Raw genomic sequence first — 16,393 nt, 5'->3', positions numbered from 1 at the left:
GACTTGGGGAAAGACACACAGCTAGTAAGTGGTGAAACAAGAATTGAACCCAGAGTCCCAAGTCTTAACCAATGCATTCCTCTTTTATAAATTCTGCAATGAACTTGAGAATAGCACAATTATATTGCATTGAAATTTTTGTGTTAAAATTAATTTGTTTCATGCCAGCCCCAATCTTTTATTGTGCGTAGGAATCCCACTTTTTCTGGGTTTGAAACCTCTTAATTTTTTTTAGATTTTTTTAAAATGTATTTTTCAATTATAGTTGACATACAATATTATATTAGTTTCAGGTGTACAACATAGTGATTAGATATTTATGAAATCTTGCCATTTGCGACAACATGGATGGATCTAGAGGATACTATGCCAAGTGAAATAAGTCTCTGTTCTTCTCAGACAGAGAAAGACAAATACTATATGATCTCACTTATATGTGGAATCTAAAGAACAAAATAAATGAACAAACAAAACAGAAACTGACTCATAGATATAAAGAACAAACTGATGGTTGCCAGATGGGGAGGTTAGGGGGTTGGGTGAAAAAGTGAAGGGATTAAAATGTACCAATTGCCCATTATAAAAATAGTCATGAGGATGTAAAGTACAGCATAGGGAATATAATCAGTAATGTTATAATAACTCTGTATGGTGTCAGTTGGGTCCTAGACTTACGAGGGGAATCACTTCATAAGGTATATATATGGTATCTCTAATTTTTTTAATGCACTGAGATCTCACAAAAGGAAAATGGTGCAGCCTTCCTCAGCCTCTAGAGGCCCTGCTTAGAGGCAAAGCCAAATGATAACAGGACAGTTTTTGACCCCGGTGACATCTGACCTGTTGGGTCTTCTCCCCTCAGGTACCTGTTCCCAGTGTCCCCAGAATGCTTTCTGTGTCAATGGCACTTACTGTACCTGCAGCCCTGGATACACTTCGCAATCTGGGAATAAATTCTTCACGGACCCCTTGGAGCAATGCCAAGGTAAAGGGATAAATTTCAAATCACCCAGAGGTGGAAGGGGAGGGAAGGCAGCGTAAGGGCTGTGGGGAAGTATCAGTCATGTGCAATGCCGAAAACTACCACTCAGCCTCCACCAAGTAAGAAACCCTTTCGTGAAGTCAGAGAACAAAGGGCTCTCCCAGAACCTAACTAGGTCTCAGTATTCCCCTCTGTAACATGGGGATGATAATGCTGCCTTCATGAGGGTAGTAGGGGTGTTGAGTGAGGTAATGAATGTGGCAGTACTTCATGGAGAATAAAGGATCCTACAAAATTTTTTTTTAAGTTGAGAATATGCACTGAAGCCATGGCAAAGAGAGAATAAAAGCTTGGGTAGAAACTTTCTGAATATAGATTCCTATGGTCCCCTAAAATGCAAAATGCAGCCTCAACTCAATAATGAAAAGGTCCAATCCTGTGGAAGAATAAACACTCCAGACTTAAGTTAATATTGCATTGTTCCCCACCCCTAGTTCCAGCTCCCTCCTGATTGGAAGCCTGTAATCAGAAGTAGGAGGTATAAGTGGCTTCCCTCCTCGTCCCCACCCAACACGTCTCCTCTTCTTTGCCTGATCTTGCTGCAGTCCGATCCCAGACGAGGAAGGGCGAGCAGGACAGTCTCTACTTGGCTGATGCTATTGTTGCTATTTAGCCTCTGTGTTCCTGAGATTCAACTCTTTTGTCTCATGAGGGCCTTTGTAGGTTCTTTGAAAATAATTTCCCTCTCCCCGAATCACTCCCCTGAATTTCCCTTGATTACAGCAAATTCCTCCCTATATCCTCCTCATCCGCGAGGAATTTTGTGATTCGTCCAGCTGCTTCCTGCTGAAGTGTATTGCAGTCCCTCTTGGACAGAACCGAAGCAACCCCACACCAGAAATCTCTCACACCTGACCCATGTCTAGTTCTTGGAAAATAGTCACTCAGCCTTTGCCCAAGTGATGGGGTGTACGGGTGTGGTAGATATCTCTCCTTTGCCCGATACAAGCCAGTGGCTCACCCTTTAGATTTTTTAGGAGGAAATGGGCACCAGTCAACTGAGTCACCACAAGATACAGACAATGCATAGTTAGCTGAGTGAACTCCTTTCAATCCTCTCTCTCCGGGACTGAGATGAAGAGGAAAGAACCCACACATATTTCTCCTCTTGGGTGGGAGTGGAGGGGTTCACAGCACAGCATCAGCTCCCTCCAGATAAATCCTTCCCCTCTTATTTGCCAACTCCTGATCCTCAATATGAGTGAAGGATATAAGAATCATATGACCAGATTCCAGACACCTCCTCCCTTGCAAATATTGTATCTTGGCCAGTTCCTCACTTGGGAATGTGGTGTCTATTCCAGTTGATGCCAATGCTGAAACTTCCCGTTTAGTAACTGTTTTTATGACAGGTTAATGTCACCGTATTAACTAACTATGTGCATTTTAAGAGATCATTCTGTCAAAAATGGAGGTGATATTCGAGCATATTTGTACTTGTGGCAAAGGCACCCACAAGTACAAATAGCTTTGGGTTGGAATATGTCTAATGGGTTCAATAAAAAGGAAATGAGGTCACTGTATCCATAGTCTGGGACATAATAGGGACATGGGTTGGAGACAGAACTGGGGGCCAATCTTGTAAAGCCACCATCATCTTTTTTATTGAGATATAATTCATACACCATAAAATTCACTTTTACAGGGTACAATTAATGGATTTTAGCATATTCCACAGTTGTGTACCACTAACATTATCTAATTCCAGAACATTCCACCATCTCAAAAGGAAACTCAAAGTCATTAGCAGTCACTCCCCATTTACCCCTCCCCCCAGCCCTTGGAGACCACTAATCAATCTGGTTTTTGTTTCTATGAATTTGCCTTTTCTGGGCATTGCATATAAATGGAATCACACACGGTAACATATGGCCTTTTGTGTCTGCCTTCTTTCACTCAGCAGAATGTTTTCAAAGTTCATCTTTGTTGCAGTATGTATGAGTACTTTGTTCCTTTTTATGGCTGAATAATATTCTATTATATGGATATACCACATTTTGTTTATCTATTCATCATTTAATGGACATTTGGGTTGTTTTCGCTTTGGAGCTATTATGATTAATGCAGCTGTGAATATTGTATACAAGTTTTTGTTTGACTACCTTTTTTCAATTCTTTGGGTTATATACCTAGGAGTGGAATTGGTGAGTCATATGATAACACTGTGCTTAACATTTTGAGAATTTCTGAACTGTTTTCCAAAATGACTGTGCCATTTTACATTCACACCAGCAATGTATGAGAGTTGCAGTTTTCCCACATCTTTTTCAACAATTCTTATGATCTGTCTCCTTTATTATAGCCAGGCTAGTGGGTATGAAGTGGTATCACATTATAGTTTTGATTTACATTTCCCTAGTGAGAATCTTTTCATGTGCTTGTTGACCATTTCTATATCTTCTTTGAAGAAATGTCTATCAAACTATTTACACATTTTTTAATTTGGTTATTTGTACTTTTATTATTGAGTTGAAATTCCTTATATACTCTGGACATTCGTCCCTTAACAGATATCAGATTGGCAAAGATTTTCTCCCATCTGTGGGTTGCCTTTTCACTCAGACCGACTCATAGCCCTTAATTTCTTCCATAGTATCTACTCCAGGCTACTAATTCAAGCATATATTTTCCAAGTATCTAATATGTGCTAGACACTGGGAATAGAAAAACAATAAACCATGTTGCCTACCCTCAACAAGCTCACAGTCTGTGGGAAAGACAAACATATAAGCAGCTTGATTACAATACACCTTGCTAACAACTGCTGAGATAAAAAAAAAAAAATTACTTATGGAAAAAGTTGCCATTTACTGTGTGCCAGGCATTATGCTAGTACAATCTAGCGAGGAAAAGAGAAATCAACCCTGAGAAACGTAGCCACCGGTGCTGACACTCTACTGTGTCTGCCATATCTTTGTAATCTTAGGCAAAAGTAGGAGGAGTAAGTACCATGAGAAACAGCTTGTTTACATTACTTAGTATCAAAGTATCTCCTGACCAGATACTATTTCAAAGGGTGAAATAGAAGCTTTACAGTGGGAAAACTTTACAAAACACTGTTTCATCTGGGGATGAAAATAAGCATCCCCAGAAATTAGACAAATGGGCATCATGTGCCTCCTGATAAGGTGCTCAGAAAAACACGAACCAATTTTGTAGTATTGGTCATGCCAAAAATTCGCATAACCTGATTTTAATCATGAGGGAACATCAGACAAACCCATATTGAGGGACAGTCTACAAAATTACTGGCCTGCACTGTTCAAAATCGTCAAGGTCACTAAAGACGAAGACAGAGTTAGGAACTCTTCCAGATTCGCCTTTCCACTTTATTAATAGTGTCCTTTGAAGCACAAAAGTTCTTTTAATGAAGTCCGATGTATTTATTTTCTCTTTTGTTGCTTGTGCTTTTGATATCATATCTAAGAAACAATTGTTTCTGACAAATGCTCAGTTTGTATAATATATTCCTCCTTGTATTAAATAATGAAAGAATCATTTCTAATTTTTAAAAATTTATTAAGGATTTCAAACTAAGAGCTGAAATGTTCTACTTTTAAATTTTTTATTAGAAGCTTCTTTGTAGAAGCATATGATTGATTTTATGGAAAAAATGTATAGTTTCTGTTCAAGGAATGTGCGATTCTCTGCGTAGGTCTCTATCTTTTTCAATCTCTATTATCATCTCTTTCTACCTCTGTCTGTCTATGTGTGTGTGTGTCTTTGTCTCTCTGACTCTCTCTATATATATGTGTGTGTGCTTATTGATTTTATTTATTAAATCAGTTTCTCCAAATCCTTACTTAACTTATCTACTAGATTTTTCCTTTGTTTGTGTGTGCTTATTGATTGTCATATTCATTTCCTTTCTATTCTTATTTATTTTTTATCTACTATCCTGTTTACGCAAAAATAAGACCTAGCTGGACAATCAACTCTACTGCGTCTTTTGGAGCACAAATTAATATAAGACCCAGTATTGTATTATGTTATATTATATTATATTATATTATATTATATTATATTATATTATATTATACCCAGTCTTATATTATAGTAAAATAAGACTGGGTCGTATGTTCATTTTTGCTCCAAAAGACGCATTAGAGCTGGTTGTCCAGCTAGGTCTCATTTTTGGGGAAACACGATAGTTGTGAGAGAAATATGTAAATTAAATATCCCAGTACAATTGTATTTTCATTTGTTCTTGCTTCTTGCCTTTCTACTTGTTTTTGCTTTCTGTATTTATCTGCTATGTTGTTGGTGGATGCATATTTATGACTGGGATATAATTTTCTGTTAAGTAGCAATACCTATGAGTAGTACCCCACTTTACCTTGTTTAGAGCTTTGAACCTTAAATTCCACTGAATCTGATATTAATATTACCCATTCTGTTTTATTTCTGTTTTAATTCTCCTAGTATCTCTTTGTATGCCTTTTATTTCTAACATTCTTTATCAGTCTTCTGAAAAAAAGCATATAGCTGAATATCGTTTTTTTGGCCCAGTGGTCCAGTTATCTATTGCTATGTGATAAACCCCACACTTGTTGGCACAAAACAACCACTTTATTAGGCTCATGGAATCTATGGGCCAGGAATTCAGACAAGGTACCTCAGAGATGGGTCTTCTCTGCCCCATGATATCTTAGGCCTCAGCCAAAATGCTCAAATGGCTGGTGGTGACTCAAATGGCTGAGGGTTGAAATTATCCAGAGGTACCTTCGCTCCCATGTCTAGTGCCTGGGTTGGGATGCCTCAAAGACTGGAACCGCCTGCAGTTGTCATCTGGAGCTCCTGTACTGGATCCCTCCTTGTAGCTTCAGTTAATGGCTGAATTCTGAGAGAGAATGCCCCAGCCTGGAACCTGCAGAGAACAAGGCTTCCAAGAGACCCTGGCAGAGGTGCGTGTTCTTTATGACCTTATCTCTAAGTACCATTGTGTCACTTCTGCAATTGTCTGTTTACTGAAGCAGTCACAGGCCAGCTCAGACATAAAGAGATAAGAAAACAAGCCCATATCTCAATGGAAAAAGTGTCAAATAATTTGGAGGCCATGTTTTAAAACTGCCACACCCAATCTGCTTGTCGCTGTTTTAATAGAGGATTTCCATTTATATTAATATTTGGTGTAATGGCTGACATAGTTACTCCCTCCATCTTACTTTGCATTTTTTATTAATTTTATATTGGTATTGTTTTTTCATTTGCCTTGTTTCTTATTTGTGTTTGCTTGATCAAGCTGCTGTTAGCTTCATTTTTTTCCTTTATTTATTTGGAAGTTCTATACTTTTCTATCCTATTAATGGGTACCTTCTCTTTTCTGAATTTCAGTCAAACACTTGTTCTCTGCTATTATTTGAAAAACTCACCAATTATTTCCCCCATGAAGATGCATTCTTTTCCCTATCAAGGTGCTTCATTTCACCCTTACTTGCCCTCCCCCATTAAAGAGATGCGATCTTTAAAATGCTCTTATTTTACTTCTCTCAATTCCTCCTCTTCCCTCCCACTTCCTCCATGAATATTAATTTTACTTCAAGGTTCATCGTTCATCCTTGCTTCCTCTTTCCTTCATCTTCCCCCAAGTTCAGGTTTCTGCACTTGCTACTTTCATACTTGTTAATCTGTTGTTCGCTTGGAGCACTTTCTTGCATGTTTTCTTTAGATTGGGTACCTGAGTAATGTCGCTCTCAATTATTTCATAATCTCACATGTCTTTCACTCTAACAAGTAGATTCTCTCTTGCCTTTTTTAGTTCAATCCTCTTATCCCAATAATCCATCTATGCATATCCCAGGAATCACATAAGCTGTCTTCAAGCTTATAGGGTTGCAGATAGGAATTCCAATATCAATTTGAGTTTCATTCCTTTTTTGTGAATTGTAACTTCTGTCTCACACTTTGTAAGGTTTTTCCCAGATCATTCTTACTTTTCAGTGGCTATCGGTGTCTCACATGACTACCCTAGCTGAAAGGGACTACTTGAGAGACTACTTGACAAATAGGAATAAGATTGCCATGTCTGGCCTGAGAAACGGTGTCTTATGCCATTTCTCAATCTATTGCTAGTAATGCTATAGGCTCGAAATTCTTGAGGAGCATTCACCTGGGCCTATGTGAGACATTGCCCCTTTCTAAATCGATGTCACAACAGGACCAACCCTTGTGGTTTATATTATGATTGCAAGATGCTCTTCAGCACTAACCATTAGGAAATTTTGAAAAGATACAGGTTTATTACATACAAGGCCTGGAAATTACACAACATACCAGAGGCCACACAGCAAGGTCAGGGAGAGAGTGCACATGGGTTTCACAGGTTCACCCTTTACTGGTGAATTTAAAACATAAGAGTGGAAATTTAAAGCACAGGAAGAGAAAAAAAACAATTAGCCTAAATGGTCAGTTATCAACATCAACCAAGATCTCTAAAACAAAGGAGCCTCAGTGTGGGGAGGTGGCCTGGTGCTTCATTTAGTCCAGTGGCTGGCAGTGTGTTTATTGAGATAGCTGTCTTTGAAGTGGATGCCTCTTTGAAATAGATGCCTCAGCAATCAAAGCTTAAATCAGGCACTTGCATTACGAAAAAAAAAAAAAAATGTCAGGTTTACACCACAAATAGAAACAAGAGTGACATGTCTGGGCTCCCAAGCGGAGAGTGGCTATGGAGTGGGCACCACGTCACACTCTGACAACCCCAAATTTCATGTTTTCTGTTCTATGCAGGGAAATTACACATTTTCACGAGCCACTTGACATCATTTTAAAGGGGCTACAGTGACTGGAGACATATTGACTTAACAAAGCCATTCTAACTCGTTTAGTTATTTTAGCAGATGCATTAGTCAGCTTGGACTGCAATAACAAAATATCACAGACTGGGTGGCTTAAACAATAGCAATTTATTTAAATTCTGGAGTCCAGGAAGCCCATAATCAAGGTTCTCGTAGATTCAATTTCGGCTGAGGCCTCTCTTCCTGGCTTATAAATGTTGCCTTCTTGCTATCTTCACATGGCATTCCCTCCTTGCGTGCACGTGGTAATGGGGAAGGGGGAAGCGCTCATGTCTCTCCTTATAAGGCCTCTAATCCTATCAGATTAGGACCCCATTCCATTTTTCTTTTTCCTTTTTTTTTTTAACTTTTTTAATTTATTTAAGTGTGTTTTTCCATCAGCTCCAAGTCAAGTGATTGTTTCAACCTAGTTGTGGAGGGCGCAGCTCACAGTGGCCCATGTGGGGATCAAACCGGCAACCTTGTTGTTAAGAGCACCGCGCTCTGACCAGCTGAGACTACCGTCCGCCCCCAGGATCCCATTCTTATGACTACATTTGATCTCAGTTACCTCCTTGGAGGCCCCATCTCCTACTACAGCCGCACTGGGTGTTAGAGCTTCAACATATGAATTGAGATGGGATACAAACATTCAGTGCATAACAGCAGACATGGTTAATGTCCCACTTACATGCCCTCAGCATTCGCTATTCGTTTGCACACAGAGCCTGAAACTTTCTCTGGCTACTGGGCACCCCTCAGGCCATTCTCAGGACAGGTGGAAGTACTGAGGAGTTAACACTCCCTGGGAGCATTCCTCCACCAATAGATGATGAGATTTGGTGGGTAAATACCCCAGACCCCTTGCCCTTTGCATGCAGTCACTCTGAAGTGTTTGTTCTGTACGGCTCCCGAGAGGTTTCCAGAGGAATTGAGCCCCAGTTGCCCACTGTGGAAACTGGCTTGATAATATCCGCTTTATTTTCTGCCATTCCTGCTCTCATTTCACCAGTTCTCTTCCAGTGTTTTCTGGTATCACCTCCCAAATAAAATACTCGCTCTTGAATCCTTGTCTCAATGTCTGCTTCTTGGAGAACCCAACCAAAGTCAATGATGAAAGGAAAGAACAAAGCTAACCATTACCTAACTGATTTTCTTTGAAAACCAGGACAGACCCTGGCAGAAAGGGTATAGCCTCTGGCAAATATTAGATGCTCAATAAATCTTTGTCAAATGAATGACCAAATTTTTCCTTTGTGTTCCAGATACGGATGAATGTAAACCACCCATTAGTATATATTGTGGAGCAAATGCTGAATGTCAGAATGTTGAAGGAAGTTTCTACTGTCGCTGTGACCCTGGATATAAACTCCTCTCTGGGGATGCACAATTCAAGAATTCTAATGAGAACACTTGTCAGAGTAAGAAAGTTCTTGTCTTCCAGTCTCCCTTCCTCATTTTTCATTGAGTCTAACACCAGAAAAGATTTGTGTGTGTGTGTGTGTGTGTGTGTGTGTGTGTTTGTGTGGTGAGGACAGGATGTGTCCCTATTTCCTAGAAGGAAATGGATGATGGAAAGAGGAGAAAAAAGAAAAGAAGGAAGTTCAGAGAAATAATGGGGTTAAGAAGGCAAGTGGACTTAGGAGCCGGAGGTGACAAAGTGGTGAATGAGACAGAATTGTTTGAATTGCAAAGAAGAGAAACCCACCCAGGTTAACATAAGCAGAAAAGATGAGTTTATAGTAAGGATGTAAGGATATGTCTTGGAACTCAAGGACAAAAATACAGCTGGGCTTCTGGAACGAACTGAAACTGGGGACTCAACACTATCAGGGTGCCCCAGTCTTTGATACTCTTCGGGTCTACGCCTGTCTTCTCTTTCATTACAAACTGACTTTCTCTGCTTCCTAGTCCACAGGACAGAAAATATGGCCAACAGCTCCAAATCTCACCATTGTTGTTGATCCAACCACCCAAAGAGAGATCGATTGACTCTCTTTGGACCTAATTGCAAAGTCTTTGGAAATACACAAATTGGCCCAGTTGGAGTCGTATGTCCACCCTTGGATCTGTGTCCAGGGGGAGGTGCCATGTTGTATGAGCATGACCAGTCTCACAGAAACTACATAGATGGGGAAAGTCTATTCCCAGGAAACATGGGACTTAGTAGACTATCTATGAGGTACTGGCTACAGGTGGAATGTTAAGAGAGAGTCTTTAATGCTAAATTCCAGGAAGCGTATTAGTAGAGAAACAATAACACTAATAGCTAAATAGTTATTTCTTTTACACTATGTGCCAGGTACTACACTAAGTGCTTTACATGCATTATTTCATTTACAATAATCAGATGAGGTAAGCACTGTAGTTACAGATAAAGAAACTGAGGCCTCCAGAAGTTAAGTAATGTGCCCAAGGTCAGCCAACTAATAAGCAGGGTTTTAACTTGAGTCGACCTGGATTGAGAGTCCACACCTTTAGCCACATTTGCTGCACTGCACTGTGGGTCTCAGGGAAGCCATAAAAGGGACAAAACACTCCCTTTTTGGTATAGTAGTAGTAATAATAACAATAATAACAATAATAAAAAGTTATCTCTATATATCAGTTAAGATCCAGCCTGTAAAACAGAAACCATACAAGGTTCTTTCAAACATAAGGAATTTTATAGAGAGAATTGGTACTGGTGAAGGAAGAGCTGAGAATTCAAAAGGAGGATAGGGAGGCAACCCAGAGATTGGCAATAGCAGAAATCTGCAGTCATCCTAGAAGAACGGGAGGAAGTGGTATCACCAGGTTGGGTCCATCTAATGAGAGGTTGAAACTTGGAAGCCTATGCTGGAGACACACATGAAGCAGACGGAATGAGGAAGAAATACCCTGGCTCCTTCCTTCCTCTGCTCTCCAGTATTCTGCCCGTATTTCCCATTGGCTGAACCCATCAGGAAGCCACAGGGCAAGAGGTCCTGGCAAATGGAACTCTTTGTGAAACAAAACAGAGCATGGAAAAGGTAGAATCTGAGGACAAATTGACAGTTGACCAGCAACCACTGTTTTCCAAGAATATGAAGGATTTTGCTTCCAAATGTAAGTTAAGGTGAGAGCCTGGTGAGACTGTAGAGGTAGTCTATTTCAACCTGTGTTGTTTAAATATGGCCGATGGTTCTTATGAGAGTGGAGGGATCACTCCCTTCTTTCCAAACTTTCTTCAAAAAGCGAATCTATGAATCTCGTTTTGTACCTCTATATTCTTAAATATATTCTATTCTATTTTTAGCCTTCCTTATATAGATTCTCAATTTTTCTTTTCACTGCTGAGATTTTTGTTCCCTGGGTCCATAGCTGAGCCAAGGTTTAGAGTTGATGGTTCCAGTTGGAGGGTGGAGAAAAGATAATTGATAATGTTATGAGAGAAGCTGGCTGAAGAATGTCCCAAAGTGTTCTCATCCTTCTCACCATCACCAACCTTGTATCTGTTAGGATGCTTTTGGCTTTAAGTAATATTATACCTGACTAAAAGTGACTTATCAAGAGGGATAATCAATAAATCCCAATATGACAAAAAACCCAGAGATAGACAGTTTCTCATTTTGTTAATGTAACATCTCAATAACAACAGAGCTCTGGTTTGGCCTGTGTTTGCTTTCCCTTGTGACTCCAAAATAGCTGCCACAGCTCCAAACATCACATCCTCATTCACAAAGAGAAGAAGATTGGTACTCCTGAGGTTCTCTCTCTCGTCTTACCAGGAAGAAATATTGTCCTCAGAAGCCTCCCTGTAGACTTCCCCTTATGTCTGTTTGGCTACAGCTGGGTCAAATTCCTAACCCTAAACAAGTTCCTGTAATAACAGAATGCAATCTCAGGGCTCAGTCCTGGGATTGGGGGCAGTGTCAACTTCACACACCTCAACAAAATAATTTTTTTGATAGCAAGGAAGAAAAGGAGCATAGCTGCTGGGTGGGCATTCTCCAGAGTGGGCCATGACCCTCTTTTCAGACCTGCGAATGGTGCATCTACCCCAACATTAGGTCCTGGAATTGATGGTGGGAATGAGAAAACTTCTCTTGTAAAGTCTCATAGATGATCCCAGGACGAGAAAAGAGTACATGTCTCTGGAATAGAGCCTTTCTCCTTAGCTGGTAGGACAATGGAAGTGAAGCTCCAGAAAGATGGCTCCCTTGTGCTCCTCTTCATTAAGGCCATGAGGTTGGAGATCCCACAGCAGATGGGGGAAGGTTGACACAGGTCACCGCATACCACCAGCACCCCCAGATCCTCTGAGGAGCTCACGGCTGTGAGCAGCACAAGCCTGTAGCTGGAGATCAGGAAACCTCACATCACAATTATCAGGCCAACTTTGCACCAATAACATTTGCACTAGGTCAGTTCTGCTGTTCCTTTTAACTTTAACAGGGGCATCCAAGACTCCAGAATCCTTCCACAAAGCCAAGAGTCTCGGAACAAAGAGGGACAATTATGCCAAAAGGGAAACAGGACTATCTGGGGAGCCTAAGACCCAAACTCCCAAAAAAGATTAAACCAAACTGGAGAAGGATGGTGGGAAGGGGCTTTCTAGGTGCAAAGACCCCATGGGAAGTGGGATGCCTCCTCCAGAGGCTGCACTAGATTACAGAGCCCCAGCTATTCCATAGCAGCATCCTTAGGTGACTCAGTGGCCACAGGCGGGCATCACCGAGGATGCCTGTGGATAACTGACATTGCTTGTGCCCCATCCTGAGTCCTGTGTGTGCGTTTCCACAGTTGTGGAGGGATATGAGCTTTGCACTTAGACAAATATGGATTTGAATCTGGGCTCTACCACTTACCCCCGCATGGCTGCAGACAATTCCTTAACCACACTGTGCCTCTGTTTACTCATCTGCTTAACTGATGTAACAAGAGAACCTGACTCACGGTGTTGTTGCAAAGATTAAATGAGATAATGCATGTGAAGTGGCATTTAGCAAATGGTAACTGATGATTTGGGGGCATGGTGCCTTCTTCTGTTGGATATGTCCACATCTTCAAGAGACAGCAGAGCAGACTGGTTAAGAACACTTTGCAGGGACATGGGAGCCAAATCCCAGCAGAATGCCCTTGGGCACATACTAACTTTTCTCCATCCTGTCATAAAATTGGGCTGACAGCCATCATCCTCTCAGGGCGTACACCTCACAGGGCTGTTGCAAGGACTTAATGAGGTACTATCATTTAGAGCACTTAGGACAGTGCTTGCTAATTTTGCTAGTATTGCATCTGATTCTAAAAACAAAAACAAAAAAAGGATAAAACCCCTGCTCCAGCTAGAAAGGTCATGGGAAAGTTCAGGTAGCTCTTACCATCAAGGGTATGTTTTCTGCCAATGGGAGGCGCTCCTGCAAGATTGAAGCCCAGGTTCTCGTATTTCCCCAGATCCCAAGCTGGAGCCCACACCACGGCCTTGGAGCTGCATGAGCTCTGAATGTGAGGCTGGGGTCCAGGTGGGGAAGGTGAGAGGAAAGAGAACAGGGTGGATAGGAAGGGACTGCTGTGCCCTAAGTCCACCGCTATCTCAGACAATCAATAAATAGTTGTTGAATGAATGAATGAATTGAATTGAATTGAATAGATTGAACCCAAAGTAAATTAGTCTTTTACTAGGGATTAGGCACCTCTGTTGACAACATACAAACAGATCGAGATTCTACCTGAGTTCTGATGTTAACTTGTTAAATTCACCTTATTTTACAAGGAAGGGCAATGTCTTTGGTTGTTTTCCTAATTTTAAGAGCTCTTCACAGTCCTTTAACATGAAGTGAGCCCATCTGGGGTTAGTTATCGCCAAGGGTGGTAGGTCCTACAAAAAAATGTATGCAGCTTTCAGCCAAAAGCACAGCTTTCTACAAATAATGTGGTTTCCAGTAGCAGACACATTCTGAACTCAAGGTTATGAGTTAGAGTGCTTGCATTGTGTTTTTAAATTTATTTTTCAATTACAGTTACCATACAATATTATATTAGTTTCAGGTGTACAATATAGTGATTAGACATTTATCTAACTTACGAAGTGATCACCCCATAGTCTAGTAGCCATCTGACACCACACATAGTTATTACAATGCTATTGACTATATTCCCTACACTGTACTTTACATCCCCATAACTATTTTATAACTGCCAATTTGTATTTCTTAATCCTTTCACCTTTTTCACCCAGCCCCTTATTCCCCCTCCCATCCAGCAAACATCAGTTTGTTCTCTGTGTCTGTGAGTTTGTTTCTGGTTTGTTTGTTCATTTATTTTGTTTTATAGATTCCACATATAAGTGAAATCATATGGTGTTTATCTTTCTCTGTCTGACTTATTCACCTAGCATAATGCCCTCAGGTCCATCCATATTGTCGCAGATGGCAAGATTTCATTCTTTTTTATGGCCAAGAAATATTCCAAGTTCTTGCACTCTTAAGACAAAATCCTCAATATTACAAGAGAGCTCTTCATCCTTTTTGGCAAACAGACTCAGCCGAAAACCAAGATACAGGCTAGGTATAGATTTAATCTCAGTCTGATGCTAACAGATGCGTAAACATTTGCTAGCGTTTCCTCGTCTTTCTAAAACAGAGATGGTTGTCCTCACAGAGCACAATAAACACACATAAGGTCCCATTAACAGTTGATAACCAGCAAATGGACACTCCCAGTCCAGTTCTAATTCCCAGCCAGACTGTATTTAAAAACCTGAGGTAATTTTCTGTTTCCTCAGGCATTTCTGTTATAATGTCTAGCCGAGAGCGAAATAAAGAATTTGGAGCTGACACTTTCCTGCCTCCTCTATGCCAGGCAGGATGTCTCTCTCACAGCAATATTGACATTTGGGGTCCAATAATTCTTTGTGGTTGTGCATTTGCAGGGGGTTGAGCAGCGTCCCAGGCCTCCACCCACCAGATGCCAATAGCATCCTCGCCCCAAATTCTGACCACCAAAAATGACTCCAGCCACTGCCAACGTCCCCTGGGGGTAAAATAACCCCCAGTTGAAAAACACTGCTTTACAACATGACAAAGAACTTGGATGCTGATCCCCTCAAACAGCAAACAAGCTTGTCAATGACCATAAAGAGTACGACTTCAGACTTTCTAAATGCAGTTACTCACCTTACCCGCCCACCTCTCCACCCTTTCACTCTGGGTTCCAACAGTAACTTCCCATGATATCTTTTACAGAGATCACCTCCACAAACACAACCAGAGGCAACAAAGAGGTGAGTGGAAGCTGAGTCCTGGAACCTTGCCAGGTAACAAATATTTGCAAAGCTCCAGATTAGAAAATGATGGTGGATAATATGTATTCTATGTGTACTACATATTATATATCATACATTGATATATTATATATCGTATACATAATATAAATTATATTTTAATATATAATGTGTGTTAATTAGAATATATGTTTATAATATAACATTATAATGCTGTGTGACTTATATTATGTTCTATATTACTATGATATATACACATATCATGGTTGCCCATAGAACAGCATAGGGACACCAACCCCCCCCCCACGCAGTTGAAAATCCAGGTACAACTTTAAACTCACCAAAACCTTCACTACTAGTAGCCTACTATTGACCAGAAGCCTTACTGATAACATAAACAGTCGATTAATGCATATTTTGTATGTTATATGTATTCAATGCTGTATTCTTAGAATAAAGTAAGCTAGAAAAAAGCAAAACGTTATTAAGAAAATCATAAGGAAGAGAAAATACATTTATAGCATTGGAAAAAAATCCACTATAAGTGGACCCATGAAGTTCAAACTGTGTTGTTCAAGGGTCAACTGTATATCACTATGTTTATGCCTATACTCATATACTCATATGTCACTATATGTCTCACTAGAGAGAGGGAGAGACAGACAGATACAAAGAAAGAACATGTATATATGGGTGTGGGTGTGTGTGTGTGTGTGTGTGTGTGTGGGTGTGTGTGTTTACTGCCCCCTAAAGATGGGATCCTATCCCTAAAGATAGGATCTATTCCAGACCAAGAAACACAGACTAAGCAAGACTGTATTAGGCTATGCTGAGCAGCTGCAACAAAGAGGCCCAAATAATCAATGGCTTTTAAAAGATAGATCTTTATTATTTCATGAGTTAACAATCCAGAGGTGAGCAATTTAGGCTAGTGAAGGGATTCTGCTCCATGGGACTGTTAGGGGCATGCACATTCTTCCCACATTGGATATTGCTCCACCATCACCTGGCATCTTGTCCTCAACTACATGGTCAAAGCTGAGTTGCTGCCGTGTTGCATTCCTACCAGTAGGGAGAGGGGAGAGGGAGTCTAGGGCAAGTTGGGTTGCAGGATGAAAACCGGGGAGTGGAGAGAGGGGATGCATCTACTCACTATACAAGTATGATATGCTGATAAGGTTGTGATCATTTCCTTAGAGACGTGTCTGTTTTTCTAATTTCTCAATTACTGTTGACATTCAATATTATGTTAGTTTCAGGTGTACGACATAATGATTAGACATTTCTATAACTTAAGAAATGATCATTCCAATAAGTCTAGTAGTACCCATC

At 40.5% G+C, this 16,393-nt stretch overlaps 1 protein-coding gene across 2 annotated transcripts in view; it reads left to right on the top strand.

Annotated features, from left to right (window-relative positions):
- ADGRE3 (adhesion G protein-coupled receptor E3) overlaps window positions 1–16,393 on the top strand; it is a 44,817-nt gene that overhangs the window by 4,880 nt on the left and 23,544 nt on the right. For both annotated transcript variants that reach the window (XM_088792443.1, XM_088792444.1), the window contains exons 3-5: window positions 863–985; window positions 9,084–9,239; window positions 15,024–15,061. In XM_088792443.1, coding sequence (XP_088648569.1) covers window positions 863–985; window positions 9,084–9,239; window positions 15,024–15,061 — 317 coding nt within the window. The remainder of the gene's footprint in view (window positions 1–862; window positions 986–9,083; window positions 9,240–15,023; window positions 15,062–16,393) is intronic.

This window comes from Rhinolophus sinicus, chromosome 15 (genome assembly GCF_057876585.1).
Source record: "Rhinolophus sinicus isolate RSI-liver-muscle chromosome 15, RSI-T2T, whole genome shotgun sequence".
NCBI lineage: Eukaryota > Metazoa > Chordata > Mammalia > Chiroptera > Rhinolophidae > Rhinolophus > Rhinolophus sinicus.
The sequence above is the reverse complement of the archived record's forward strand: the minus strand, read 5'-3'. Positions and strand labels throughout refer to the sequence as shown.